General features: G+C 52.3%; 13 protein-coding genes across 13 annotated transcripts; 8 read left to right on the forward strand and 5 right to left on the reverse strand.

Moving 5' to 3' along the window:
* Window positions 1-351: 351 nt before the first annotated feature.
* Window positions 352-1,800, reverse strand: LAESUDRAFT_661272 (uncharacterized protein; the record flags this gene model as incomplete). The annotated part of the gene is made up of 6 exons (XM_040904923.1): window positions 352-482; window positions 538-610; window positions 661-859; window positions 921-1,123; window positions 1,184-1,610; window positions 1,754-1,800. The coding sequence occupies 6 exons, from the start codon at window positions 1,798-1,800 to the stop codon at window positions 352-354; spliced, it is 1,080 nt and encodes a 359-aa protein (XP_040760382.1).
* A 171-nt stretch (window positions 1,801-1,971) lies between these two features.
* LAESUDRAFT_684825 (N-terminal nucleophile aminohydrolase) lies at window positions 1,972-3,798 on the reverse strand. The gene is made up of 11 exons (XM_040905866.1): window positions 3,549-3,798; window positions 3,426-3,493; window positions 3,315-3,373; window positions 3,178-3,253; window positions 3,024-3,123; window positions 2,932-2,966; window positions 2,773-2,880; window positions 2,629-2,718; window positions 2,483-2,572; window positions 2,398-2,428; window positions 1,972-2,339 (listed from the first exon to the last, which is right to left on the reverse strand). Exons 1-11 carry the CDS (start codon window positions 3,697-3,699, stop codon window positions 2,104-2,106), a joined length of 1,044 nt encoding a protein of 347 aa, XP_040760383.1. The 5' UTR covers window positions 3,700-3,798; the 3' UTR covers window positions 1,972-2,103.
* A 144-nt stretch (window positions 3,799-3,942) lies between these two features.
* LAESUDRAFT_729885 (phosphoacetylglucosamine mutase) lies at window positions 3,943-6,014 on the reverse strand. Its single transcript, XM_040909734.1, has 6 exons — window positions 5,853-6,014; window positions 5,682-5,799; window positions 5,248-5,628; window positions 4,751-5,191; window positions 4,171-4,693; window positions 3,943-4,116 (listed from the first exon to the last, which is right to left on the reverse strand). Exons 1-6 carry the CDS (start codon window positions 5,951-5,953, stop codon window positions 4,037-4,039), a joined length of 1,644 nt encoding a protein of 547 aa, XP_040760384.1. The 5' UTR covers window positions 5,954-6,014; the 3' UTR covers window positions 3,943-4,036.
* A 123-nt stretch (window positions 6,015-6,137) lies between these two features.
* LAESUDRAFT_684830 (vesicular-fusion protein SEC17) lies at window positions 6,138-7,271 on the forward strand (the record flags this gene model as incomplete). Its single annotated transcript, XM_040905867.1, has 4 exons — window positions 6,138-6,414; window positions 6,465-6,645; window positions 6,694-6,868; window positions 6,923-7,271. The coding sequence occupies 4 exons, from the start codon at window positions 6,138-6,140 to the stop codon at window positions 7,157-7,159; spliced, it is 870 nt and encodes a 289-aa protein (XP_040760385.1). The 3' UTR covers window positions 7,160-7,271.
* Window positions 7,272-7,546: 275 nt separating this feature from the next.
* LAESUDRAFT_661349 (uncharacterized protein) lies at window positions 7,547-8,762 on the forward strand (the record flags this gene model as incomplete). Its single annotated transcript, XM_040904932.1, has 5 exons — window positions 7,547-7,817; window positions 7,873-8,142; window positions 8,189-8,383; window positions 8,443-8,563; window positions 8,621-8,762. 5 exons carry the CDS (start codon window positions 7,547-7,549, stop codon window positions 8,760-8,762), a joined length of 999 nt encoding a protein of 332 aa, XP_040760386.1.
* A 306-nt stretch (window positions 8,763-9,068) lies between these two features.
* On the forward strand, window positions 9,069-11,944 carry LAESUDRAFT_729887 (uncharacterized protein). Its single transcript, XM_040909735.1, has 19 exons — window positions 9,069-9,292; window positions 9,353-9,543; window positions 9,601-9,655; window positions 9,723-9,760; window positions 9,825-9,904; window positions 9,959-9,979; window positions 10,037-10,073; window positions 10,138-10,159; window positions 10,214-10,237; window positions 10,287-10,322; window positions 10,377-10,470; window positions 10,531-10,627; window positions 10,678-10,843; window positions 10,893-10,952; window positions 11,008-11,020; window positions 11,076-11,089; window positions 11,141-11,197; window positions 11,250-11,341; window positions 11,397-11,944. Exons 2-19 carry the CDS (start codon window positions 9,494-9,496, stop codon window positions 11,800-11,802), a joined length of 1,362 nt encoding a protein of 453 aa, XP_040760387.1. The 5' UTR covers window positions 9,069-9,292; window positions 9,353-9,493; the 3' UTR covers window positions 11,803-11,944.
* A 243-nt stretch (window positions 11,945-12,187) lies between these two features.
* On the forward strand, window positions 12,188-16,956 carry LAESUDRAFT_729889 (uncharacterized protein). The gene is made up of 16 exons (XM_040909736.1): window positions 12,188-13,108; window positions 13,165-13,249; window positions 13,305-13,359; window positions 13,410-13,854; window positions 13,907-14,072; window positions 14,123-14,456; window positions 14,519-14,550; window positions 14,608-14,652; window positions 14,705-14,728; window positions 14,782-14,803; window positions 14,852-15,053; window positions 15,105-15,311; window positions 15,362-15,529; window positions 15,591-16,133; window positions 16,197-16,439; window positions 16,490-16,956. Exons 1-16 carry the CDS (start codon window positions 12,224-12,226, stop codon window positions 16,874-16,876), a joined length of 3,843 nt encoding a protein of 1,280 aa, XP_040760388.1. The 5' UTR covers window positions 12,188-12,223; the 3' UTR covers window positions 16,877-16,956.
* A 342-nt stretch (window positions 16,957-17,298) lies between these two features.
* LAESUDRAFT_395547 (uncharacterized protein) lies at window positions 17,299-17,759 on the forward strand. Its single transcript, XM_040902292.1, has one exon. It carries the CDS (start codon window positions 17,458-17,460, stop codon window positions 17,701-17,703), a length of 246 nt encoding a protein of 81 aa, XP_040760389.1. The 5' UTR covers window positions 17,299-17,457; the 3' UTR covers window positions 17,704-17,759.
* LAESUDRAFT_729891 (uncharacterized protein) lies at window positions 17,463-18,042 on the forward strand. The gene has a single exon (XM_040909737.1). It carries the CDS (start codon window positions 17,785-17,787, stop codon window positions 18,010-18,012), a length of 228 nt encoding a protein of 75 aa, XP_040760390.1. The 5' UTR covers window positions 17,463-17,784; the 3' UTR covers window positions 18,013-18,042.
* Window positions 18,043-18,282: 240 nt separating this feature from the next.
* On the reverse strand, window positions 18,283-19,313 carry LAESUDRAFT_744868 (uncharacterized protein; the record flags this gene model as incomplete). Its single annotated transcript, XM_040911338.1, has 2 exons — window positions 18,283-18,311; window positions 18,380-19,313. 2 exons carry the CDS (start codon window positions 19,311-19,313, stop codon window positions 18,283-18,285), a joined length of 963 nt encoding a protein of 320 aa, XP_040760391.1.
* Window positions 19,314-19,645: 332 nt separating this feature from the next.
* Window positions 19,646-21,235, forward strand: LAESUDRAFT_729892 (uncharacterized protein). Its single transcript, XM_040909738.1, has 6 exons — window positions 19,646-20,052; window positions 20,113-20,119; window positions 20,170-20,380; window positions 20,432-20,498; window positions 20,552-20,888; window positions 20,944-21,235. Exons 1-6 carry the CDS (start codon window positions 19,672-19,674, stop codon window positions 21,171-21,173), a joined length of 1,233 nt encoding a protein of 410 aa, XP_040760392.1. The 5' UTR covers window positions 19,646-19,671; the 3' UTR covers window positions 21,174-21,235.
* A 29-nt stretch (window positions 21,236-21,264) lies between these two features.
* Window positions 21,265-24,230, forward strand: LAESUDRAFT_684843 (uncharacterized protein). Its single transcript, XM_040905868.1, has 7 exons — window positions 21,265-22,360; window positions 22,421-22,660; window positions 22,710-22,731; window positions 22,783-22,845; window positions 22,898-23,482; window positions 23,546-23,725; window positions 23,790-24,230. Exons 1-7 carry the CDS (start codon window positions 21,404-21,406, stop codon window positions 23,954-23,956), a joined length of 2,214 nt encoding a protein of 737 aa, XP_040760393.1. The 5' UTR covers window positions 21,265-21,403; the 3' UTR covers window positions 23,957-24,230.
* A 140-nt stretch (window positions 24,231-24,370) lies between these two features.
* Window positions 24,371-26,051, reverse strand: LAESUDRAFT_661324 (uncharacterized protein; the record flags this gene model as incomplete). The annotated part of the gene is made up of 4 exons (XM_040904927.1): window positions 24,371-24,444; window positions 24,517-24,726; window positions 24,790-25,858; window positions 25,914-26,051. The coding sequence occupies 4 exons, from the start codon at window positions 26,049-26,051 to the stop codon at window positions 24,371-24,373; spliced, it is 1,491 nt and encodes a 496-aa protein (XP_040760394.1).
* Between the last annotated feature and the right edge of the window lie 661 nt (window positions 26,052-26,712).

Consider the following 26,712-nt stretch of genomic DNA (forward strand, 5'->3'; position numbering starts at 1 on the left):
GCTCCATCCAGAAGACCATCAACCCATCCCCTCTTATTCGCTCGGCAACCTATCACAGGCTGGGAACAGGGAGAACCGCCCTTCGTGGTTGTGCTCTCATCTCCGCACCACAAGGAGGCGTTCATAGCGTTGGAGTAGATCCTGGAAAAGGTGAAGTTAAAGGCACAATTATGAAAGAGGGAATTTCACGAGGGCTAACGAGAACAAGAGGCAAAATGGAAAGCAAATGTCAGTACGTGAATAACTGCGTAATAGGCTCCTCATCACGCGGGAACCGTGTTTTGCAATGTACTTGTGCAACATCTGGAGTTTTGCGATGTCTGAAGACGCGTCTGGCATGCACGACAGAGGCTAATCAGCTTTCCATTTCTTCATGACGCTGCCATCGTCTTCGCTGCTGACAAGCAGCTCTATCGACCAAATCACCAAGGTCATGAAGATATTCATCCATCGCCACCAAACTTGAGAATAATGATCCAGCACTACAGGCAAGTCAATGTCAATGTCGCGGCCGTTGACTAAGGCAGGAAGGCGTACAGAGCAAATGAGAATATACGGTGACGAATATTGCTTGACGGTACGTCAGTAATACATGAGTCAACTTTGACGTCTGTAACCGAATCAGCACTAATGAATACTTCTGCGGCACATTGAGCGTACCGGGCGTTCCTCCCACCCGCCATCAACACCGCATTCATCCTCCCAGCTATCCGCGCCTATAGTCGGTAGAATCTGCGATGCAAAATGGAGCACAATAAGGCGATAACCAAGAGCCACGAGGACTGGAGTAGGTAAGGTATTGGTGACGAAGTTCACTAGCGTTTGCAAATGGGGAAGGATGTTCGATAGTAAGGGAGCACTAGATCAATGGTACTACTGTTCATGCTGTACGGTCTCGACAGTGACGGTGCAAAACTTACTATGAAGCGGCAGGATTTGAGAATGACTGCTGGTCGAAACCGCATTGCCAGACGTTGTACGCCACGAACAACGCCAGTCCAGAAGACTCAATGACATTGGTACGTCGAAGTACGAATCCGATGAGGGTAAGAAAGATGAGTGTCGTGAGAGCCACGCCGAGCAGGGTGGACTCGAGTGGTGAGGTCGCTGCGGCAGGGTAAGCCTAGAAAACAATTCATCAGCCTGCACACGACGAGTGTTCTGGCAGAAGACGTGCCTCGACGATCCACCATGCCGACGTTACGTAGGCTGCTGCAGCAGCCACAAGAAGGCCGAACTGATACCTGTCTCCTTCTTCGACCAATTCCTTCCCAACCTGCCCCAGCTTCTGCACAATCAATAGACTCGAAAGACCCTCCATCAAGACAAAGCCAGGGCTGGACCATTTGAGCAGCGTGCCCCACCACAACGATGCAGTGATGAGCCACGGGTGCACGCTTTGCGAGAATACATTGAAGCAGACGAGCAGAAGGAAAGGGTGCATTGGCACCTGCATGACAGACAGTGCCGGAGAGCCCCAGAATAGTACAAGAGTGCCATGTATGAGTGAGTGGATGAAGAGAAGTAGAGAAAGGAGCAGAAAAGCTGGGGTGGAAAGCGTCGAGAGCGTCAAAGGGAGAAATATGAGAATTTGCAGCACGGTTGAAAGCCTGCAGAACTGTCAGATACGTTCCTCAGAGTAAATGGAGGAAGATTTCTGACTGTGCAAAAGCCAGTATGCCATCTGAATGAGCAAGACATAGCCAGCCACAGTGGTTTCTGCACAACCAGAAGTTCCGAACGGACAACTTACCGTGCCGTGCTAGTGACTGCGCTCCATACTAACCGAGGACCCGGCATAGCCATTACAGTGTCAAGTGGCTGGTAGCAAGCCGGTCCTGCGATGTGGGAGTCCGCGGGAGCACTAGCTCTCAAGTTGCTGAGGTTGTGGCAGCAGGCATGCTCGACGTCCTCGCCAAGATATTTCCCAGTCCGCCTTCAGGCCACAACACGTGGCCATCATACCAGAAAAAGTAGAACAAGAAAATCCGATTACGAAGAGGTGCTATGGGGGATGGTACGAATCATACATACAACAGCTACGCATACAGGTGTGGAAGCAAATAGATAGCAAAAAGGTCACACATATGAAATGCAGGATGATCAGATGACAAGAACAGGAGGAGGGCAGTTTGCCGCGAACTTTACTTCCGCTGGTCTAATGGAGATATCCCGACGCGGGCTCAGCAAGCCCTTCGATGCAGCAAATTCGGTGCCGCGATTCAACGCCGTAGGATCCGATGGCGGCACGTAGTACTTGTCGACGATGGGGAATTGCAAGATATTCATCTTGGGCGTGATGACAACCATGTGGTTCGTCTTAATCTCCATCCAGTCCGCTGAGCAGATATGATGAACGTCAGCAGCTGCATGTCATGAAAAGAGATTCTTGCCCACCTTTCTCAAAAGTCAATGGTTCGCTTGCCACCTAAAGGTCAAGCTTAGAAGGATCCGCTGTGACTATGCAGCACAAACCGCTCACCATTATAATGTTCTCCCGCTTGTCCATCTTCGACATCTTGTAGTGGCCACCTTCAGCATATTCGCTGAATGTAGTACCAGACGAGAACCACTGTGCGATAGAGCAATGTGAGGGGCGACAACTGCAACAACCGCAGTCGCACTTACCAATGAGGCAGCTTCGTCATGGCGCGAAGAAATGTACCGTGTGGCCACGACGCTCTCGCCATCGGTGACGCAAAAGTTCATCAGGCTTGGCTGTTCGGATGCGTCAATGTTGAGTCAAAAGTCGTCCTGCCAAATTCAACTAACCTCAGTAATGTTCTCTGCTTCTGTCATGGCATTGATATGCGCAATGGTTTCCGTCATCGCTCGCCTCAAGACGTCAGGTGGGAACGATTTGGCGTGGGGGTCTGGCAGCTGTGACGGCATCAGCAAGACGAACGACTGAATACCAGGCAAGATGGGTACCTTGGAAAGAAACAGCGCGAAAGCCCATTGCGAGTCTGCATAGCAGGCAGTGAGCATCAAAAAGGTCGGAGGGTAAGCGCGACAGAGCATACCAGTGTTACCCGTCACCATGTTGAACAGCTCATCCGGCAAGAACGACTGCAACCTCCTCTTAATCTTTGGGAATTCCGCGATGCTTCCGTTGTGCATCCACTAAGCGAACATCAGTCTTAGATGTGTACAACTGAACTGCGGCACGCGACTTACCATGAGCTTCCCAAATGACCATGGATGGCAATTGTCCAGACTGAGAGAGCCAGCAGTCGTTGCGCGGACATGGGCGCTGCCATAACACGTTGTCAGCATATCGATCGTCCATAGGATATAGAGACAGTATTACGCACAACACCAGAGGCGACTTAATCTTCTCCGCTAGCCGTACGAGGTTGACGTTATTCCACGCCTATGTAAACAATGAGATGTTGCAAGGCGGGCGGGGTAAGAGGAGAACGTACAGGTGTCACCGACGTGAAGATGCACGGCTGGCTACCAAGTTCCTCGTCATAGACAGAGTCATACCACCCTACGCCAACGATCGTCAGAATTGCAAGGAAAGTTTCCGCAGCACCAAGGCTCACCAACTCCGAACCCGTCTCCATTAATAGGCCGCCTATGGTCTAACCTCAACCGCGAGTCAAAGGCCTGGTTTATGATTGAATGGCAGGGGCGAGTGAGCAGGTGCGACAGCTGCACCGGGGATGTTCCCTTATAGATCACAAAGCGACACATTTAAGCGAAGGGGAGAGATAACGTCGACGTTAGAGAGCAAGGAGTGCGGACGAGCTGTGAGTGCGCTGAACCGAGAGTGGCGGAACATGTCGAAAGGATGTCGACATTATTATAGGTGGCCGGTCGGAGGCATAGGCAAAATGTCGTACTCCGGCAAATGCCGACACATCTATTCCGCTAACACCGTGTAGAACCTCCGAACGTCTGGCTATTCACAGACCGGGGATTACAATGCAGAAGTAGACGAGGGTGAGCAACGAATGACAGTCCCGGCAGCCTATACACTACAGTACAATGACAGTCTGAATTCTCAGATTTCCTTCTTCTCCAAGTGTCTTCACAGGAACTCGACCGGCCGACGAACTGGGTCGCCCCCCGTTTCGTCGTAAACAAGCCCAGCCACACGGAACGCAAGTTCTGATAGGACAGATCAGTACTAACGCACTTCGAGATACATCCGGACACTCTCACCATCCGCTTGGGTTTTGACCATGGCCTCAGCATACACCCTAACCACATCTTCCGTCCCGCTTGGTCTCACGAAGGCGCGTCCGCCCTCATATCTCCGCACCAGCTCGTCGATCTTAGCTTGTATGCCGGGAGGACTAACGAGGCGACGCTCAGCGTCTTCTGTTTTGAAGATGTGCCGATCGGCGACAACGACCTTGACCAGCCGATTGGGGAGATCAACGTAGAGCGAATTCCATTCTTCCCCACTATACGATTTGTGGGCGAGTACGACCTCCACCAGGAGCATGTCAGACAGCGCATCTCCTACAGTCTGGTTGATTACATCCGTGAGGTTGATAATATGGTTAAGCGCGGTAGACTGAGCAGGAGTGGATGGCTGATGGTTCGATAGGATGTTCAGGCTCTCTGGGGAGAAGAGGACGGTACCATGACCATTAGCTTCGAAGTAGACGCCAACGTCGTACTTCTCCGCCGCATGATGAAGATGTTTCACGCCGGTCGGAACACACTTGACCGGTAGACGCTGTAGACAGCGATTAAAGTCCCGTCCAACCGGATGCATAGTACAGTGACCGCTCACCTCGGACAAATATTTCGTAGAGCCGCCATTAGCGTACGCTGTCTGGACAATGCCGACCTTAATCTGGTCTTCCAAGCCAGCCGCTTTAGTGAGCTCAACAATGAACGCAGCAACGAGGGCTGCGATCTTGTCACCATCAAGCATGTGGAACTGGCCTCGGTCATCAAGGTAGTAATAGATCAGTCTGTCTGCATCCCCGTCAAGACTGCAAGCGCGCTGTCCTGGCTTCAAGACAGATGCAAGCGACGGAGGCAACTTCTGACTGGTCTTGACATAGTCAGCACCGCAGTCATGATTGAGCGTTCCAAGTGTGGTTGTGGACGTGTTGACAGGGATCAATCGTAATGAGTCACCTAAGTACTCGGCTAGCTTGCTAGCAACGTGAGCGCCAACGCCGTTAGCGCAGTCAACAACGAGCGGGGGAGGCGAAGGTTTGCCAGCCTGCGAGGCGCATTTAGGTTAAAGTTTGCGGGAAAGCAGCCACTGAATGTTCTTACCACGAGCTTTTTGAAAGCGGTGCTGAGCTTGATCAGATAGCCTTCTTCCGAGTCTTTGCCATATTCACCCTTTGTGTTAATCGCTCTTACGAGATAGTGGAGAACTGGAGTGGTCGTAACACCTGCGTTGCGTCCCTCAGCGCCGATAGCTTTAATTCCATCCTCAAGCGCAGATATGAGCGCGGCGCCAGACGGCCGAGTGTCTCTGGCATAGACAATCTTGGCAGGCTTCGACAAGTCGATCTTCAGCGTCTTCACAAATTGGTTCAGAGCCTCAATGAACGCGTCGGTCGTGGGTGCGTTGGCGAGGGCCGTCGCATGAACTTCCCAAGATGTTTCCAGCATTTCTCCCCGGGGGTCAACAAGCTTGACGCCATTGTCCTTAGGAGCATTGTGAGCAGCAGTATGACGTGGCATCGTATGAATGCCCGTACCGGTTCAGGATTGTGCGATGCAGTCACCATGACACCGATAGTCTTTCCATCCATTCTTTTGCTACGCAGGCCTGCCAGCACGCCTGCTCTAAACATGACGGAGTCCAGCACATTTCCGCTACGTCCATAATTCAACAAAGTGCAAAGAACGAATGTCTCTTTGGCACGTACAGCGTCCTGAATCCAGCAGTACCATACTGGAAGCGAAGGTTGTTTGGCTTCGGGTGCTTGTCAGAGTATGTCCTGAGGGCATCGGTGGGCAAGCTGGCCATTGCGATGCGGTTGTCTGTGGTGACGTGTCAGAGCAAGTGAGTGGAGGAGACAGCCGAATATGCAGCAGCGATCGAGCACGAAGCATCCGTTCCCTGCAGCCACCAGCGCGCGACACGTGCGTGACGGCGTCATGGCCCGCCGGCTCGGCGACTGCTCGTTGCACAGCTCAATCCAATCACCGCCATGCCATCCAAGTCTCCAGCGCAGACACTGCTCGAGAAGGCCGACAAGAAGGCCAATTCATCTTCTGGCTGGTTCTCCTCGTCGTCGACCAAGTACGAGGAGGCCGGCGATCTGTATCAGCAGGCCGCCAATGCCTTCAAGATCGACAAGCTGTTCCGGGAAGCAGGAGACGCACATGCCAGGGAGGCCGAGTGCAGAGAGAAGTGCCAGGAGACGACCGAGGCCGCTAACGCCTGGTGGAACGCAGCCAAGGCGTACAAGAGAGGACAGCCCGAGCGTGCGTTCACTCTACCCGCATTCCTCACGCGGTTCTGACATAGCGGGTAGTCGCTATACAGGCGTTGTCCCAGACGATCACCCATCTTACACGCGGCGGCCGCTTCCGCCAGGCTGCAGATCGAGAGAAAGAGATCGGTCAGATCTACCTCACAGAGCTGAACGACTTGCGCAAAGCCTGTGATAGTTTCGAGCGGGCGGCAGAGTGGTATTCGCAAGAGGACGCTCAAGCGTATGTATAAACAGATTCTCCTGGGAGCTGGCTGACGACCGAATGCAGGACTGCAAACGCTTGCTACAAAGATGCGGCTGACCTCCACGCCGAGTTGGAGGAGTATCCTCAGGCGATCGCTCGATACGAGCAAGTGGCAAATGGCTCCTTGAGCTCTGCTCTCACGAAGTACAGTGTGAAGGAGTACTGGCTCAGGGCCAGTCTATGCGCTCTTGCCATGAGTGTAAGTGTATCCATTATACGTAATGACTATCGTTCATTTGTCCGCTTGCTACAGGACACTGTCACAGCGAAGCGGAACTTGTCAAAATACGCATCCCTGGACACGACATTCTCCTCCACGCGAGAAGCCAAGTTCATCAGTGTCCTAGTGGACGCGATGGAAGCCGGGGATACTGAGACGTTTACCGCCGCAGTCTTTGAGTACGACCAGATCACGAAGCTGGACAATTGGAAGACGAACATCCTTCTGAAGGTCAAGAGGTGCATCCAGGAGGAGCCGGGCTTGACTTAGACGGAGTTCTGTTGTAGAGTACTTGTACCTATTTTCCTGAGGCCATTGTAAACATACGTGCGGATTCTGTGGAACTTCTATTCGGACAACGCACACATCGCAGTCCCCCCTCATCCACAAGTTATATATATTCTCGTGCTCCATATGCTCGCTGTCTGTATAATGCACCATGCTGAATATATTGCTGCGAAGCCATTCAAAAAGCCTATCAATGCACGTGATACTGTGAGGTGTCAATACTACGTGGATTCGCGTCTGCGGCGCGTTCAACATCGCCGTGTTCCGTATTCCCCAGGAAGCATTTAGCACACTGCTTTCCATACCATTGTCACTCATTCATTTGCCTGGGCACCTTTACACGTCTACAGACGTGCTGGCTATCTCTTGATGTCCTGGTTGGCATCGGTCGTCCTTGCCATTCTGCATTCCGTGTACTGGCTGGTTATTCGATTGCAGTCCCTCCTTACTATCAAGAATGACCCAGAATTCCTCACTGCAGAACGAAAGAAAGTCCCAAAACATCTTGCCCTATTGTTGGTAACGGACGATGCTGTGGACGCCGAGGAAGCGGAATCACTCTTGGCTGAAAGCGTCGAGAGGGCGGCAGCTTGGTGTCGCAAAGTAGGGATTGCCAGGCTTACCGTATACGACCGCGAAGGTGTGTTCTTGCAGACATCGCATAACTGAATGCCAAACTCACTGTGTAACGTTAGGGATACTGGAGAAGGCATCCTTGGATATTCGCGAGCGTCTGCAAAAACATCTCGACATTTACTCAGTCGAAACTAATGACGAGTTTGAACTCGAGTTCCCGCTCACACCTCCTTCTTCCGAAGACTCAGATTCCCAACCATCAACTCCCGACGCTGAGCATTCACCTTTCGAACTGAACGTCCGCACACTACACGTTTCGGATGCTGTGTCCAAAACGCACAAGAAAGCTCTTGGGGTCAAGACCACTCTCCGTCACCGTCGTTCAGAACGTAATAATCCTTTTTCTTTTTCTAAGCTTGCTCACTGACTCCGAAGATGTAGGTAGAGAACCCACAGTTGCGCCCTTGACGGTACATATTCTCAGTCGTCAATCCGGGAAGCCCGCTATTTCACAGGTCGCGAGTGCGCTCCTGCACAAGCGTCGAACAGATCTCCGAGAAAGCTGTCCTCCAGCAGCAAGCGACGAATTCCCCATGTTCACCGAACGGGACCTCAATGACATATTGGAAGGTTGCCTCTGTAGCATTGCCTGGTTTCAGTCGGCGGTGCTGACTTTATTTGCGTAACAGGCAAAGAAGGGTTCCCATCGCCGGAACTCATGATCATCTATCGTATTTCCCCAAGAACCGCCCGAATGCCACTAGAGCTTCACGGGTTCCCGCCGTGGCAAATCAGACTCACAGAATTTTAGTGAGGCTGTCACTTTAGATGCACAGGCCCGCCGCTGATTGAACTTTCACCATTCAGCTTTGATGAACTGCCAAACAAATGGAGATGGTGGCGACCATCAGAGAGCGGCGCCAGTGGAGCGGGCCAACCGTTGCAAGAAACGACGTTTCGGCGGGCACTGGACGATTTCGCAGCCGCCGAGATGCGGCTTGGAAAATAGTCATTGATTGGAACGCTGTGGAGATGTATCACAGGGTCGGACTTTGCACTCTGCTCAATTACGCTACACTCCTGCCGACAGTACTGATACACTACTCGCTGTCCTATTGAGCGCGCCGCTGTGCGGATGTTGTTGTACTCCTAGTCTACACAGTAATTGACTAGCGTAGGTCTTGGCATTGCATTTGCTTCCTTACGGCGACCAATGAGCGTGGCGCCTTGCAATTGTAAGTTCAAGTAGCTGCTCGTGGGCGCCGATCTCAATGATTGATGCATCCGAGTCAGCGATGGCTCCAGACACGGTACCAAACCCACAGGCACTGCGAGTTCTTGGTTGTAAGAAGCTAGCGACATCACGGTCTGTCAAATTTGGATCAAATCTCCGTTATTCTCACACCACCATCTGGTGCAATGCTGCGCAAAGCCGTATCAACGAAACCCGGACAGCTGTTCTAGTGATACTAGTGGACCACGGCCGTTGTTCTGCGTGACGCATGGGACCTGACGATACAACAGGATATATTATAAAAGGTCGGTGTTGGCATACACCTGACACATCTGTCTTTCTTCCAGGTCTAAATCACAATGCAGACCAAACAGCGATTTACGCCGTCAGCCCACAGTGACCATGTCAACGCTGATGCCGACGCCGAGCCCCAGCCCCCTTCGCAATCCTCGTCAAAATCCCCCGCTTGTCGCTCTAGTACCTTCCCTCCACATTCATCCGTCGTGATGGGTACCAGTAAGAAACTCCAGAAGAGAATCATTGTCTGCTGCGATGGGTGCGTTCCCAACTCGTTCTTTCTTTGATGGCCGAGGACTAAATATAGATCTTGCAGTACCTGGCAGGATGGGATCGTCGTTGAAGAACGCTGGAAGTATACCAATGTGCTGGTGCGTATTTCTGAAGCTCTCGGTTCATTGCAACTTGGAGCTGACCTCGGCTCAATGTTAATACTAGCGACTCTCCCGAGCTATTCAGCACCTCGATATTAGGCAGTCAGTAGTCGTTCACCTTTGCAACGCTATGTCCAACCGCACTCATCACCATGCCTTCTTATAGGGACCCTCCCATACCCCAGATTGTGTTCTATCAGTCAGGTATAGGCTCCAGCGGCAGCCTGTACGACCAAATCGTGGATGGTAAGGTTCACGCCATCCATCAATGGTTCATGCTAATGCTCGTAAATTATCAAGGGGGCACTGGAGCGACTTTAGGTACTCCTAGATGTTTGTGTATGAAGTTGTCACACTTGCTGACAGGTGCGTTTTCAGGAGAGAAAGTCGAAGAGGCATATGCTTTCATTGCCCAGTATGCGTTTTTTTTTTTAATCTTATCCAGTCCCGTTTGACTCAGAATTGACACTTTTAACCAGGAACTACAAGCCCGGCGACGAGGTCTGTCCATGAAAGGACTTGTCATTCAGCAGAAAGCTGACTTATCCGTGACAGATTTTCCTCTTTGGTTTCTCTAGGGTAACGTTACATCATCGATTGGCCTGCGCACTGTCTGATTTCATGCCAGGGAGCATATACTGCTCGAACTGTCGCTTCTTTTATCGTACGTTTTCTTTTGTACACTTCGGTTTTCATGTTGCTTAGCATTTTATCCTAGGGAGCGATTGGAGTGCTCAATAGAATGGACATGGATCATTTCGCGGAAATATTTATTGCATTCCAGAAACGAGGGAAAGTGACGGATCCAGATGGTATGCTACCATAAAATACGTTTGCGCCGCTGCACGCTCACTGATTGTGAACCATGGTAGAGAAAGCGCAAGTGGAGGAGAAGCTCGCCTCTTGGATCAGTCCAGACTGTCCCGGGAAACGGCGAGTCAATTTGGATCCAAACAGCTTCTCCATCAAGTGAGCATCTATAGTGTGTGATGTCAACGCGCCAAACTGAAGAACCGTAGATGTGTCGGTGTTTTTGACACAGTTGGGTCCGTGGGCTTGCCAGAAGAGTTGACCCGTCGGTCTCAGAAAGTCACGACGCTCTTTGGATTCCACGACCATACCCTCGGCGATCATATCGAGAGGGCATATCAGGCACTGGCCTTAGATGAACACAGAGAAGACTTCGTATGTCATTCGATTGGTCGATCGCATTGTTCTAATACTTGCGAGACAGAATTGTGCCAAGTTCAAGCAGACTGATGCTGGGAGAAAGAAGGGCCAAATTCTCCGACAGGTGGGCACTTTTACCTTCTGCGGCATGCATATATTGACATCTTCTGCATCTCTAGACATGGTTTTCTGGTGCGTTCGATCATTTAAGCTCAAAGATGGATTCTTAACAACACATGCGAGATAGGGTGCCACTCAGATGTAAAGTTGGCTTTCTACCCTCTCTCATTCTTTTCTAACTAAACCACTTAGATCGGTGGCGGATATCACGAACATGATTTGGCAGATCTTACCTTGACATGGATGGCGGTCCGTACGGTTGTTGTAGCCAGCACTGTGCTACGCTGACATTGCCTCCCAGGCTCACGTGGGCGATATCCTAGCCTTGGACATTGATTACATTGCATCCCTGCCAGACCCCGTGGCGCCATGGGGCAAGCAGCGTTGCCATAAGTACGCTTGACTCTCATTAATCGTGATGATGGCATATTCATAACGGATGTTGTAGCTCCGCCGTAGGCATATTCCACTTGGCAAAGACCATCCAGCGTGAACTTCCGACAGCGATGAACGATGTCACCCACGAGACGGTCCATCCTTCAGTCCTGACGCGCATCGAACCTATTCCTGAACTATTGGAGAACATCAAGAAGGACCCGAAGCTCGTTTGTTCACTCTTGCCACTGGAAGAGGAACTGAAGAAGAACTGGCGAGTATCCCCGCACTGCAGCGACGATAAAACCGCGCAGGAGCCCCTCGGAGAAATCGCAGAGAACTCTATCAAGCCCAAAGCGATGCAGATTGCGGCTGCCACGATCGCGAACGGCAACGGGGAGAAGTTTGTGCAGAAGACTTTGATCAGCGCGGCTCCCGAGGAGACTAGCATGGCTCTGCTCCTGAAGGAATTCCTGTAGAGCGAATGCGTCAGTGCACTTCACCACACACACGGCCACCTGAAGCGAAGATGTCCTTATTGATACCTCCCATTACATTACTATTGATCTCAATCAGCTATCTATATGTAATCGTTTCGACAATGACATTGTATCTCCCCGGATTCTGCGTCACGGGTGACTCATACGTTGTTGTGCTTCCTATCAGTTTTGCGACAATCCCAGAGAATGTGCAAAGGACTAGGATGTGTTCAACGTGCGGTCCAACAAGGTTAGCTGCTCGCTCCGCCAGGCGGTTCAGCAGACGAACCGCATGGGTAGTGCTTAACGGTCTTGGCATCCCACGTGCTCGAGAGAGAGGCTGATGATGCACGACGGTCCTGTGGGACCTCGACGACCTCCGCGAGCCGCGAGGCTTTTCGGCTGTGTGCTCTGCTCTGGTATGGCTACAGTCAAGGCCCTCGTCGACCTCTTCGAGCGGCGGTCCGCCACAGCGTCTTCTATAGTTGAGTCGACTCGAAGCTCGCTCAAGAAATCACCGGCATCGGTCAAGACGAGCGAGCAGGTTGAACTTGGAGCAGCGCCCGAGCCAGATAAATTTCCAGCTCAATCTCCTCGACATGATGTCCCGCCTAGATTGCTTGTCCATCCTCTGCTACGACGTCGGGAGCCAAGCGGGACGGATGACACTGATGATCTCGTCTTTGCACCATCTGCTACTGTGCAGGCGCACTTCCACAAGTCTGATGACATCGCGGAGCGAACGGCAGACATCACGGATGAAGCATTGACCGTCACGGGGCGTTCCAACGCGACAGTCTTGAGTGAGGCCGCCCTCTACAAGGAAAGTCTGGACCTCAGTCGCACAGCTGTCGACGACGATGCACGACACAATGAAATGGAGATGGATTCATTACTCCCAGTATCCTATGCATCGCCATCGGGCATGTTCATATCGCCATCCGACGCTTTCTCATCTGCCATCCTGCAACCGTCACACTCTTTTGCCTCTTCCGCGACACTAGTGCCAGGCCCGTCCCCACATACACCCGTTCCAGTGTCTACGATCTTTGCCCGCAAAGCTGCTCCGTTGTACCTTCCTAAGGTGGATGACTACATTAGCTCTATCCCGGCCGCGGCTTTCCCTCTAATACAGAAAGAAGAGGATGCGAAGGGGACATCTGCTTCTATGTTCCCACCCATGGACCGACTCGCTGCTACGGGCAAGACGCTTGCAGACTTGGAGCACAACTCTGTGATAGCGCCAGGCTGGAGGAATTGCAGCAGTATACTCGCTAGTCTCACAAGCATCGCACTTGGTGTCACCGTAAGATATTCTGTTTCGTTCTCTCCAATGCCAGTCGATCATACTTGCTCGGACAGGGTTCCAGCTTGCTAGCGTCGTTTTATAGCGTGCAGGGACTGTTCGACACCGTGCAGATCTTCGCACTGATCTTAAGCACACTTGGTTAGTGGTGACAGTTCAGAGATCATTGGAACGGTTTACAAATATGTCTATTTAGTTTCCCATCGAGACACGGAGGAGAGCGGGCTAAGGACACTGTTGCTCGTGAAGATGTGAGCAACATCCGTTGTGACATCCAACGACCATGCTGATGACCGATCAGTCCCAATTTGATTGCTCTGAATTTTGGCTCGAACATCACGCAGTCGCTGATACTGCTCGTCGGTCTCATGATATTTGCAGGAATGCTATTGTACTACTTTCACCGCGTGACATGTAATTGCTGTTACCACAAGTTCCCAGAGGGCATGCAGCAGATCGCTTATCCAAAGCACGCTTGGCTGCTCGTTATCGTCAGCTTCCTTCTTACGGTATTATACCTGCCTATCAGCACAATGGCTGTTCATGTCCTTGTATGGTCCGACGACCTCTGGGTTGTGCCTAACCCATATGTGAATGCGACCTCAAATCCTCCGAATGTTCCTCCCCTCGGTCCCGCAGATCAATTTCGTGCACCGTTGGACTTCTGTTGGACGACAACGATGGAACTCGATCAGTTTAACTACGCGCCATTCATTGTCATTATCGCTATTGGATCTTTCATCGGGGTGAGTTTGTTAATGAACGTGCTGGTACGACTACATGTTGAAATGTAAACAGCTCACAATCTGGTTTCCGATCTATCTTTACCGAGCAACAAAGCAAGTTGTTCCAGTGGTCGACCCGTATACAGAGCTAGGCGTTCGAAGGAGCCGGAGTGATATGGACCGCGAATATCAGCGACTGCTCGATCGAGATCGCAACCCCTTCTCATTCTTGTATAACGGTCAGTGTCTTTTACGTTGGATTCAATGTCAGATGCTCATTGTAGACCAGGCTTCCGAAGAGGCTGGGGAACCTACGAATGTGTCTTCTTACTTGCGAAACTGACCACACTATTAATCACCGATGTCGTCGACCCCGATAACTGTCTCTTCCGTACTCTTTCTCAGTCCCACGTTGTGATTGCACGCCAGGTCGTTCTCTTGGCTACGATGCTCCTGTATTTTGTGTTGCAATGCATCTTTGCACCGTTTCTCGATCCCGTCGGCAATGCTTCCGAATGGACATCTAGGATGAATTATGTATTGACTTCTGCTCTCGCCCTCGCTGTTGCTTTCAATATACCCGACGAGGCTGCGGACATCCTCAATGGACCTGTGCTTTATGTGTACGTTGACATTTCTACTGTATACCGCTCGCAGAAAATAGTCTGATGAACCCGAACAACAGGATCTACTTCATAACTTATGGATTATCACTGTGTAAGAAACATACAATGTCGGTACGCTAGGCGCATTTTTTACTCATTTAATTGACAGATTTTACCGTCATCAATATGGATTTAATGCGCCGCCTTGTGAAGAGTGAGTCAGCTCTCTGTGTATTTGACCATCCATATTCTCATGTTCTTTTCAGGGTTGGCTCGCCGCATCGACTTCAGTATGAAACGACTTATTCTAACGCGCTCTTCATTCACTCACACGTGCTGCCAGGCATTGACATTTTCTCTCCTCGGTAAATATACGCATTCGTAGTTTTAGGTTCTTCATTAATGTGCTGCAGGATCGACCTCACTCCCTCGTCGCCACACGTCAAGAGGCGAATCTGGCAGGAAGCGCTAACCACACTAATATTAACCAACTTCGACTGCAGGATACCAAAATCACAGCTCATGGAATTCGCTCAAGCCACAGATAACGAGTATCCGCCTTATTTGCTGAGATTCGCAGGGTCACCGGGTGAGCGCCATGTTGAGAACCTGAAGGCAAGGATTTCAGTCGCGTTTCCTTTGCTTGCGCGCTCAAAACGGCCGCAGATCTTACGTGATGTGGGATCTATGGCATATTACAGGGCGGTAAAGCTGGTCACCGGCCCTGAAAGCCCTCAATTGCGGCAGCTGGAAGCGATGATACAGAAGCATTTCGTTGGACCAGACTGCTATTGGAGGCCGCATGCAGAAGGCATGGTTCCTTACAGCAGCTTTTTCGGGACGGCCTGGTGGATCCCCTTCCCGCCCACGCTGGTGCACTTTTACTCCACATGTGTCTACCGCCATCGCTGATCACTTTGCAGGTCATTCATTATGATGACGGAGCTCTTAAGACAATACGAGACGTTTCGCAATTTGAGCTGTATGTGATGCAGAACTCCAGTCATCACGTCCAGCGGAGACGCGAGGTACGACTTGCGCTTCGGGCACTTGACGGTCAGGTCGTCCGCTGGCCACACGATTATACGAAGGTGACTTACAGTCGGAGCCTCCAGTATGTGGGGACTTCAGTTCATGCTCACATTGCCTTAGAGCAGTTGCGACGACGAAATATGTGGCTGCTGTCGGCGACAATCTGCGGCGGGTGAAACTCTCCACTACGAACAATGTTCCTTCAATATCAAGCGGCGCGGAGAATTGATGTGGGATGGCGTCGACTTTGGTAGCGGGTTCGAACTGGAGCTGGTGTACACGAACAAAGTCAAGAGCGACGGTTCTGCTATCGGTCTTACCGACGACTTCGAGATGACCCGTCCACTTGCCCGTTTCCTCGCGATGAATCGAGCGCTGCTTGAAACCCAGATGGTATACGTTGAGGCGATCCTGCGCAGTTATCGACATCATCACCGACGAGAATGCGAATGGAAACAAGACACTCTGACGTATCGCTTCCTCACCGCTGTGTATGACCAGCCTCGACCCCCGGCTGATGTGACGGAAGTGGTCCTGAAGTTAGAGCGAGATCCACGAGTTCAGGAACTGTTCATTCAGAACGAGACCGCGCTTGGATATACGTATGAGAGGTTAACGGCTGTTTGTGGTTCTGCGCTGAGCATTTGGTGGTACATATTTTGGGTACGACACCTTACAATTCTGCCCATATATGAGTTCTAATCGTTTGCACTTAATCTACTTCAGGATGATCTATGGAGGCGCAATTACGAAACGATGAGCGCCTTGCGGACCTATGCATCTGACTTTGATCCACACTATCTCTCATCGATCGCATACAAACCGCTCCCAAGGCCTGCGCTTGAGGCATTCCTTGCTCAACGAGGCCTCTTACATCGAGTACCCAAATGGGGAGACTTCTTCACTGCCGGATTCCTGAACAAGATGTACGTAAGAATGAACGACATAATCTTTCACGGGTCTTCCGAGGTAAAGATACACTGAAATACATATGAACTCTGCTAACGAGAGTATCCCAGGCCGACGTGCTGCATTTAGGAGAGGACACCTCGGAGCTCGACATGGAAGAGGTTGACGTGCACACCTTGCTGCAGCCATCCACGTTGGGAACCGGAGCCGGCACTGACTACGACGATTCATCCATCCGCGCTCGACCTGTTTACCGATGGGAGGGCATACTGGAGGATCCTGTCCGTAGTGAGAAGGCGAAGCATCGTTCACTGCTGAGGAAACTGGCGGTCTGGTTTGGCGTCAGTCCCTTTTGGCGACCAGGGTTGCCGTCTGAAGGTATATCGTTGGATGTACGGTTGGAGAATGGCCGGTATATTCTGTTCGAGGATGCACAGTACGGTTGGGCAAAGGACGACCTCGAGATGAAGGCATCACAATTTTGTTGTCACATCTGATGCTCTTAAATGCAATACCGAATATTGTACCAGCGTGACAGGAGGGGGCACTGTACTCTGAGATGGGAAGCATTGGGGCGTGCTCACGACAGAAGTACGAACGCGTACGAGTGGATATTAACAGAGAGCAGGACGACCGGGGACCAACGGCTGGTCTCAACGAGCCTTCTTTTCTGAACCTGCTCCTTGAGTGTAAGATGACCATGTCAAATGCTTCCACCTTCCTCTTGCATTTGACCTCACACTCGCCACTCAGTCATTAGGTCATTCTTCCCGGTGTTCTGTTGCTCAAAGAAATATAGTTCATCCAGCTCGTGCTCGATAATCGCATACTTTCGTGGCGATCACCTAACTGAGCATCTACGAATACGTCCTTACATGGAAGATTTGCATCCCCAGAGACGCAAATTACCGCACGCCGCCGAGCAAGGGACCCGTTTCGAGTGACTCCTGAGTACTCCTGAGGCAATTCGCTTAGGGGCTTGAGTACTGTATGTAAGTTCCCTCCAGCGCGGTCCACGACGAACAGACTCCACGCATTGCAGACCTAGTGCAGTTTCTCCATACGCATACCCGGCGCTATGTTGTCCAACCTGCTCAGTTGCTTCTCATTCTCTAACACTCACCACGACTCGTACATGCTGCTTTTTCGGTCGCTCATGCTGTATTGCATTCACATCGTCCCGGAGGATCCCGATGTTGTGGAAATCGTTGGCGCATTCACGGGAAGTCCTAACCCTCCTCTCCCACGCACAATCAGATCCATTCAATCTTGCAAGCCTTTGGGCGAGATCGAGTTCGGAATCACCGAGGAGGATGGGGTATGACCCGGTATTAGACGAGTGCGGGATCTCGTTGCGGAAGCTTACAAGGCGAGCTCAACATCTATCGGGGATGATGACAAGGCGATGGAGGTTGGTGCGGACGAGATGAGATTGCGTCAGTGCGAGCACGCGCTGAGAGAAGGATTCCATGCTTTTATCGAGGAAATACGTGGCAAGAAGGTCACAGCCGCTCCCCCGAAGATGGTCTCAGCGGCTTTTCCAAGGAAGGTTTCGGTCGAGCTGAGGCGCATCTCGAGGTCGCGGCCTGGACCCGTACGGGACGAGTCGATGTTAACGAGTTTTTCGCATTGATCACGTTTCGTTTTCTTCCCAACCATCGTTCACGAATGCATCACATCTACACGTCATCTCATAAATGCTTGAGTTGCTGGTTCGATGGAACAGACGGGTATGCTTCTATGTTGAGAGTACTCCTTGCGCGGCATAGCAGTTGACAGAAACGATGACAAAAGTGAGGTTCGAGAACAGATGAAGGACAAAGACCAAGGATAAGTCCTGACCGCATTCGTTTGAATTTGCTTTGACGACTGACGCGACCGGCACTTGCGGTTTATAATGCCGCTACTTTGGGCCTGCGATCGCAGCTTGAGCTAAATATCATCACGTTACAGATGGATAGTGCGAAGAGAAAGGGATTTCATACAAGTAGAGACCCCACGAGAGTCGTTAGGTTCAAATGTCCACGCGCAGTTATCATCCAAGCCCTGAGCATATCTCTCGACATCCACGAGAGCCTTCCAGCGCGCCATCTCTTCCTCCACGTTAGCCTTCGTCTCTTCACATTCCTTTTCCAGCACTTTCCCCAAGACCTCCAAAAGTTCTGATTGCCAATATGGCTCATGTCCACCCGAGAGTCTAGCTGCGACGTATTCGAAATAGGTTGGGGCTACGATTGCGTTTTCCCAGTCGATAAGGCCGACGATATTGAGTGTGTCTGTATCCACGATGATGCCACGATCAGCCAGGTCCCCGTGTGTGAGAACGAAGCGATCCGTCTTGACGAGCTCGCCTTGCTGCTTGCACAAGAAGTCCGCGCGGTGCATGTCCGCCACATTGTCTACAATCGCTTGCTTCCGTGAACCATTCCACTCTTTCTCATTAGAACAGAAGTCGTAGGTAGAGAGGTTTAGTTCGCTGAGGAGAACGTAGGGCCTGCGACCCGGCCGACCAGCGTACTTGAATGAGGGCTTTCGCATCGCAAGCAAAATATCACATAGCTGATTTTTGACGGTTATCCGCTGTGTGGCAGAGAGATCGCTCCACACAGAGCTGAGAGGGATTCCGCACAGGTATTCCATTAGGACCGCACTTTGGTTCTTTGGTAGTTGAATGAAGGCATGCACTTCCGCGACTTTGACGATGCCCTCAAGGACATAACGTGCAAGGACGGTCATTCGGGCTTCACCCTCGTCGCCGCCGACCTTGAGCAGATGCCCGCCAGGGGCGCGGTAGAAGAGTTTACCGATGATGGGGATGGTGGAGCCTTCGAGACGGATGAAGTCTTTGCGCGTGTATGGCATAAATGCCCACGTCTCCTTGCCAAATTCGGGTTCCCAGTCAACGTTCGTGAATGTACGGACATCTCTTGACATTTTGTATGGAGTGGGTTGTCGGTTAGATGGTCAATTGTGCTGATTGTCCACTACTATAGCGTGAAGTCGTACCGGTAGTAGAGGTGCGTTGAGAGCGACTGGGCTAAACGCCACGCGGAAGTCGCTAATGAACGAGAAATAGGCCTCCGTATTGATCGCCACCGAAGGGTGCGCACTAAAATTCAGAAAAATGTGAACAGCTTCTGAGGTGAAACAACAGACAAAACGGAGATGGGAGGGGACATCGGAGGTAGCATGGGAACGTGGCTGGCCCGCCTCAACGAACTTTCAGACATCAGACATTCCGAAAGCGGAGATCGGTCGATCAGCCACTTGAACATCCACAGCTTGACCTAAAATGCCTCGACGGCCTCGTCCTGCCCACAGACGTCCACCTAAAAGAGCTATTTTACATGAGGAAACCTCGAAGCTCAAACAGGATCTGACAAGGGGTGCTTCCAGACGCCATGATCCAACGTCTCCACATGAACGCGACGAGGAAAGCGAGGCAGAGTCCAGCACATTTGAACAGTCTGCGGAAGGGGTAGAAGCTGTAGCGGGTCCCGCGTTGGACGGCTCAGACGATGATGATGAGGGCCATGAGGAACAGTTACTTGAGGATATAGACATCGATGCAGCCCGCGTTGCGCAATGGGTTGATGAAGAGGAGCTCGACGAAATGGATGGGGATGAGAGCGAATCCGAGCCCAGCAGTGCCGAGGAGGAAGGGGCCGATCTTGTGAGTAGTCCTTCTCTGCTCTTCTGAGAAATGCTAGTTCAGACCCATTCTTCGTCTCAGGAAAATGGTATGCGTGTGTGCAGCGGGAATGTGGACGATAACTAACGCCTTCCGCAGATCTCGCATCCTTGCCATTTGGCGCTTTGCGCAACGCTCAGAAAGCGTTAGCTCGTGCTCGAGCGATGAGCGAATCGGACGAGGAGGAGGAGATAGCTGATTCTGAGCCAGAATTGATAGCTTCCGGTTCGGATGTCAAAGGCAAAGGCAGGGAGGTAGATGCACCCCCAAAGCCTAAGCCAGAAATTCCGAAGAGGAACAACAAGCATGCGTGAGCTGCAGTTTCCAGTACAATTGGACTATCGTTAACATCGTAGCACAGCCCAACTGAAGTCAGCTCAAAAAAGCCTGTGCCTCGGAAAAAGCTGGGTGTGGAGGGAGAGAAAGTAGTGGGTATTTGACTATTCCCATCTGAACATAGCCAACTCATTCGCACGCGCAGGTCCCTCGCGATCCGCGATTCCTGCCTCTTACAGGTGAATTTTCCGCGAAGAGATTCCAGTCTCAGTACGGATTCCTGGCGGGGATGCACACAGAAGAAATGAAGGCGTTGAAAGGGAACTTGAAGCGTGCTCGGGAGCTATTGTTTAGTTCTCCAAGAAACCTTAGAGAAGAACGAGAAAAGGAAGTGCAGAGGCTGGAGCGTGCTTTCAAGCGAGCGGAAAGCATGGTGAACAAGGACAGGCGGGGAAAGGTGGAAGAGGAGGCGCTGGACCGAGCGGCTAAGGAGGAGAAGGAGAAAAGGAAAGCTGGAAAGGGAGCATGGCACATGAAGAATTGTACGTGTATTTCCGCTGTCGCGGAGGTCGTTGTGGCACTGACAGCACCCTGCAGCGAACAAGAAAGAACTGCTAATGCGGGCCAAATACGAGGCTCTTGCAGCTTCGGGCGGACGAAGCGCAGTGAGAAAGGCGATAGAGAAGAAGCAGAAAAAGGAGACGCAGAAAGAGAAGAAGCGAAGGCCGTTTGCTCCGGGGCCAGCTCAGGGCGTAGAGCGGAAACGGTCCAATACTGGATCCGGAGATGGTGGCCCCAGGAACAGCAAGCGGCGAAGAGAGGAATAAATACATCGATTTCTGCTATGTGTATGTTCTACTGTACAATGCTGGGCAGGGACTCAGTCACGAACGTTTGAGTGAGATGCAATCTGGGGCGAGGGGAAGGGGCTGGTTGCGTGTGGACCGCCCGGTTGCCCTTATGCGACTGAGCCTTGCAGCGCCCTCCGAGCTCTCTCACAGCACACTCATCTATGGTCCTGCCGCGGTAATAGTCCACAGGGGCTGTCTTGCCCCCAATGCACACAGCGGACTTCGAGCTCATTCCAATACGTGCGGAATCCGACGATTCAGACCGCACTGTGGCCCCCAGCGAGCCCTCTCGCGACATCCTCGAAAGCGCTGATGTCGCTGCGCTGGTGGCCAAGAGCCATGTCGACAGGATCCCTCTCGAGGTGGAAGAAGAAGACATCTATCGTGGCGAGGAGCCTAGTCCTCCTAGATGTGCATCTCCGGATTCCATCACCTCGTCCTCCAGCTCCTCTGTCTTTCCAGGACGCCTCGGAGCGATCTCTGCCGTCTTGGAACATGCCATTGCTACTTGGGCTCGTGCTTGGGCATCTTCGTCGTCCATCTCGACATCCTCTTCCTCGTCGGCATCCTCCATCGTTACGATGACCCGGTCACAAATGGCCCGTCGACGCAGACGGCGAAAGAGTCAGACAGACCTCCGCAACCAGCAGTCTGAGCGCGAGGTTGCTGCTCGAATTAAAGCTCGCGAGGAGTCGAGGATCATTCCTCGTGCGTTTGACCTGTATGTTCCCAGCCCCGAGGATCTTGATGGGACGTTGGTGGAGGGCCAGGCCGCAAATGCTATCAAGGCCGAACAGAGAACGCCAATCCTGCATACAGACTCCCTCCCTTTTGTCATAAGCCGGCTTGGTTCAGTCCTGAGAGACCATGGGCGCGCACGACGAACTCGATCAGAGACGGCGGCACCGGTGTCACCTTCTCCCACTTCCCCTTTCCTCCACCACAGCTACATGATGCCTTACGATCTGGGGAGTCCCGCTTTGTTTATATACCCGAACACTCAGGCGGGGAGGAGAGATAGAAAGGGCAAGCGGAGGGCAGGGTCTGCGCCTGCTACGGTACATCTGCCCCCGGCCCCATCGTCGAGTATGGCTGTTGCGGAGAAGGCCTGGTGGCTCGACGTCTCGTCTCCAACTTGGGAAGATATGCGTGCCATTGGCAAGGTTAGTCACCTCAATACGGCATGAAAGTGATGGGCTGACGCCGTAAAATCTTACAATTAGCTTTTGCATCTCCACCCTTTGACTCTTGAGGATATCCTACAGCAAGATCCACGAGAAAAGCTTGAGTTGTTCCCCAAGCTCGGATACTATTTTATTGCGTTCCGAGCAATAGAAAGTGAGAAGACACGAGAAAGGATACGCGCTCGTAGGTCTCCGCAGGAGAGGCCCTCACCACTGGACGAGGGGATTGTAGGCGAAGTGAACGTATACATGATTGTCTTCCGTGGAGGCATCTGCTCTGTGTGTACATTTCACTCAAAAGCTATTCATCGCTGACGTCGACGCCCAGTTTCACTTTGCGGATATAGGCGGTACGTCTCGTGGCCATGATGTATCAACAGTTGCGCTAATTCGTGAGCTAGAACACGTTGAGCATGTTCGGCACAAAATCCTCCAATTATCAGGAAATATCAACATGTCCTCCGGTACGCCAAAATATTACGTGATATAGTGTATCCGAGTGCTCATGTCTTCTAGACTGGATTGCCCATGGCATCATGGATTCCATTGTTGACTCATTCTTCCCCTTTCTCAAAGTCATAGAACGTGAAGTCGACGAGATAGAGACTTTGATGGTTTCCGATCCCGTGGAGCCCCACCCAAAGCCTGGGCGCCAGGATGCTGTGAACCGCTCGCAGGTCACCTTGATACCCAGCGCCGACAGTGAAAAGGATGGTACGAAGGACAAGATCGAGATAGTAACACTCACTTCTACATTGTCCGACCAAGAACCCGAGCCTTGGAAGACCGTCGAGCGGAAGACCCAGTTTGTCCTCCCTAAGCGATGGCCTATTTTTGTCCGCCGTTTCGAACGGTATATCCGCGAGGTGTACGGGCACTTCCGCGTGGTGTTCAAGCATACCCCGACTGTGACGACGACGACTACGGTGCACCGGATGGCCCGTACGAGGAGGCTAGTCATCTCTCTCGCCCGATTTTTGGATCACAAGCATGAGGTGGTGGCGCAGCTGCAGAAGCGGCTCTTGACGGTGGGAGAATGGAGATTGAGACATGGAACGGAGCACGACCAGGATGTCTATATCTACATGGGGGATGTCCAAGGTGGGTTTTCTCCTGTGATCTGGAAGCAAGGCCAGGCTTAAACGCCATGTCATGATGACATAGATCACATTCTGACCTTGCAACAATCGCTTGCGCACTACGAACGCGTCCTCAGCCAGGCGCACCCGATATACCTCTCCCATCTCCGGCTATCCGTCTCCAAGGTTCAGTCTGGCACAGACACTGCAGTTGTTACCCTGACGACCGTCAGTTTGGGGGTAGTCTGCGTGCAGACGTTAATTGGTGCGTCGTTGCCTCAAGAACTTGCGCGAACGTCTCATCTCATGTTTCTCCGTTTGGTTGGCAGGTCTGTTCTCGATGAATGTTCTCGTTCCAAGTAATGACCTCGAGGGGAACAAATACAATGCATTCGCTGTCGTCATCGCGCTTTCGGTCGTCATCATACTCGTCTATGCCTTTATCGTGAGGCAATGGTGGGTGTGGGCAAAGCAGAAGCGGCGAACGAGGTTCTGACATCCTCCGTCGCTGGGACCCTGGAATAATCTATCCGCAATATGGCCCTCAGCAGTATGCGATCTTAATAAGCTGTATGTGTCGGGTTCCTGCACCTCCGACTCTAGCGATCGTAATTTATCGCTCCATTGCTTGGAGGACTTAACCTCATCCCACCTCTTCAATTCAGGCTGTATTGTGCAGAGGAAAAAGTATTTACACATAGAATATATGTTCACATGGACATCTATTGCCAAAGAGCAGAGCGTATTGGTATACATTTGCTGGTCTGTTTCTGTACCCTGGAGCGAAGTCAAAGTGCGGAGACGTTGATGGCACACGGTAGGTGAAAAGATGTGATGATACACAGCAGGCATGGGGGAAACTGCAATGTAGAGCTGCGCACGCGGAAGAGTCTACAGGGAAAAGGGTGCACTAGATCTCGTGCATCTCGCGTTTCTTGTCACACAAGTGCACAACGCACTTCGTCTCTTCAAGGACTGAGAGAACTGCCGCGATGTCTCGGATTAGTACGCCGCTCACATATGAAGCCGCGCACGGCAGGCGAGACACGCGCTCACCTCTGTCGCGAAACAGACTCTCCTTCCGCTCGAGCTGCTCGAACGCATGTAGCAGCTTGGTTTCCTGCCTGCGCACCGCCTCCTCGTCGCGCTGCAGCTTCTCCATCTCCTGGCGGATGCGCTCCGATGCATCTACTACGTTCCGGCACAGGCGCCGCATCGCCTCGACCTCTTTCTGGTATCCTGCGCGGAGCGCGTCGAGTCCCAGGCCTAGTGAAGGAAACATAGTCGCGTCAGCAATGTAGGCCTGACATCATCCGAGACGGTACGCACCCAAGTCCTCAGCTTCGCTGGCAGCCTTCATGTAGCTCTCCATCTGTTCGATCCAGTCGCGATCCATGGCCCATGCGACAGACTTTGTCTGGCTCGCCACGCTGAGCCTGTTCAAGCTGTTAGCCCTCTTGAAGCTGCTCCGCCGCCGAGGAATAGCTCGTTGCGACACTTCCGCGGCCTCTCTTCCTTCAGAACCCTCGAATATGGGGGACAAGACTTGACCATTCGGTGAGGATGGCACTGTAGGTTCCTTGGGCAACGCCACGGGGGAGAACTCGTCCAAGGCGGGCAGCGTCGATTGCGGCGAGTCTGCCATGGCGGTGGCATCCGCTTCAGTGTTCCTTGCGCGATACGGGATGGGTATGGGCTCGGGGGAATTCGGCTTCAGGCGATTGGAGTGCGGCTCGGACGCAACGTCAGCGGATACCGACTTCTTGCGACCGACAGGCTTCTGTCGAGGTTGAGTAGCTTGATGAGGTTGGGGGAACTGCCGAGCCATGAGTCCAGCGGTCTTGTATGCGTCTGAATATGCTCGTCTGTATTGTGGCTTCTTGGGAGCGATACTTGGATCCAATAATGTCGTAGACTGGCTTTCCGACTGAGCTCGTCTCATCTGGACACGCTCCACAGCACTTGGTCCAGTCGGACGGCTCCGTGCGCCCGTGGACGGCCGCCTCATCTGGTGGCCCCCGCCCTGTCTAACCGGCTTTGACGGGTTGCACTGCTCACAGCTACACGAGGCGGCAGGACGGTCATGTGCGGGCGCAGAATCGCGGTTCACACCAGACTCGCCGCCCTGCGCCTTGAACCAGCGTTCCATCTCTTTCAGTCTGAAGTCCGGCGGGGCGTGCACGGTGTAAAACACGGAGCGGGCGGACGACTTTACGCTCGCCGATCCCGTCGATCTGGATGCTTGCGCGAGCCGCTGGCATTTGCGGATGATTCGGTCTTTGAGGTGGCGGATTTGGAGGATGTTGTCCCATGAAGCGTCCCTGCCCTTATCGAGCTCATCAAGCTCTGCTTGGAGGAGGTGGCCATAGATCGTCGCTGTCTTCGGCGGTAGCAATACCTAACATATCTGAAATGTGAGCGGGATGTCGTGGATCTGCGACGATGGCGCGCACCCTCAGCTCATTGGGCGTGTCTGTACACTGCAGGTAGCGCCACCCTGTTTTCGAGTATCCATCTGGATGCTCCAGCTGTCCACGCACTGGGCTCTGCTGGAAATAGTTCAACGGGCGATTCATGTGAGGCGCGCTCATTTTCCAATGCGCCGCGTGGGGGTGCACGCCGTAGATCAGGAGGGGTGTATACACAGAAAGCGCGCAGGCTCGCGAGAGGCGAAAAGCAAAGGAGGACAAGGACCACGTCGAGAACAATAGATGTCCGGGTGCCACGCACAGTTGGATACCGTTCGAGATGCATTGTGAAGGGGGGCGTGTGTGCAACGTGCGGCGGAAGAGAAAGCAGCACCGAGGCACACGCCTTCAAGTTGCCCGTTCAGGCCTGCGATTCCTGCTGCTCTTCAGTGCGACGCCTCAGCATCCCAGCATCCTGCTTTGGATCGTTCTCGATGCTCCGTAGGATCTTGTCTGTCGCTGCAGCTCTGTTGATATCAGTCGCCGGATCACACAGTTTATGTTCAGCCGGAAGTCCTTCAAAACCAATCGTATACATCGAGAGCCACGCTACTCTGTTGACTCGGGTCTAGAAGATGCTATGTCTCGGAAAGTCGGAAAGACTGGACTCGAGAGCGCTCCTTGGGCATGAGTGAAGACTATAGACAGGCCTGGCGCGCGAATGGAGATTTAGTCTGCGTTGTATGCTTTATGTGGTCGTTCATGCATCATGAACCAGACTTGTGAGGGATTGAGTAAGGGAAGGACGAAGGAATCCTGTGAAGTTTAGTGGCTGTTCCCAGCA

This window comes from Laetiporus sulphureus, assembly GCF_001632365.1.
Source record: "Laetiporus sulphureus 93-53 unplaced genomic scaffold LAESUscaffold_46, whole genome shotgun sequence".
NCBI classification, from domain to species: domain Eukaryota; kingdom Fungi; phylum Basidiomycota; class Agaricomycetes; order Polyporales; family Laetiporaceae; genus Laetiporus; species Laetiporus sulphureus.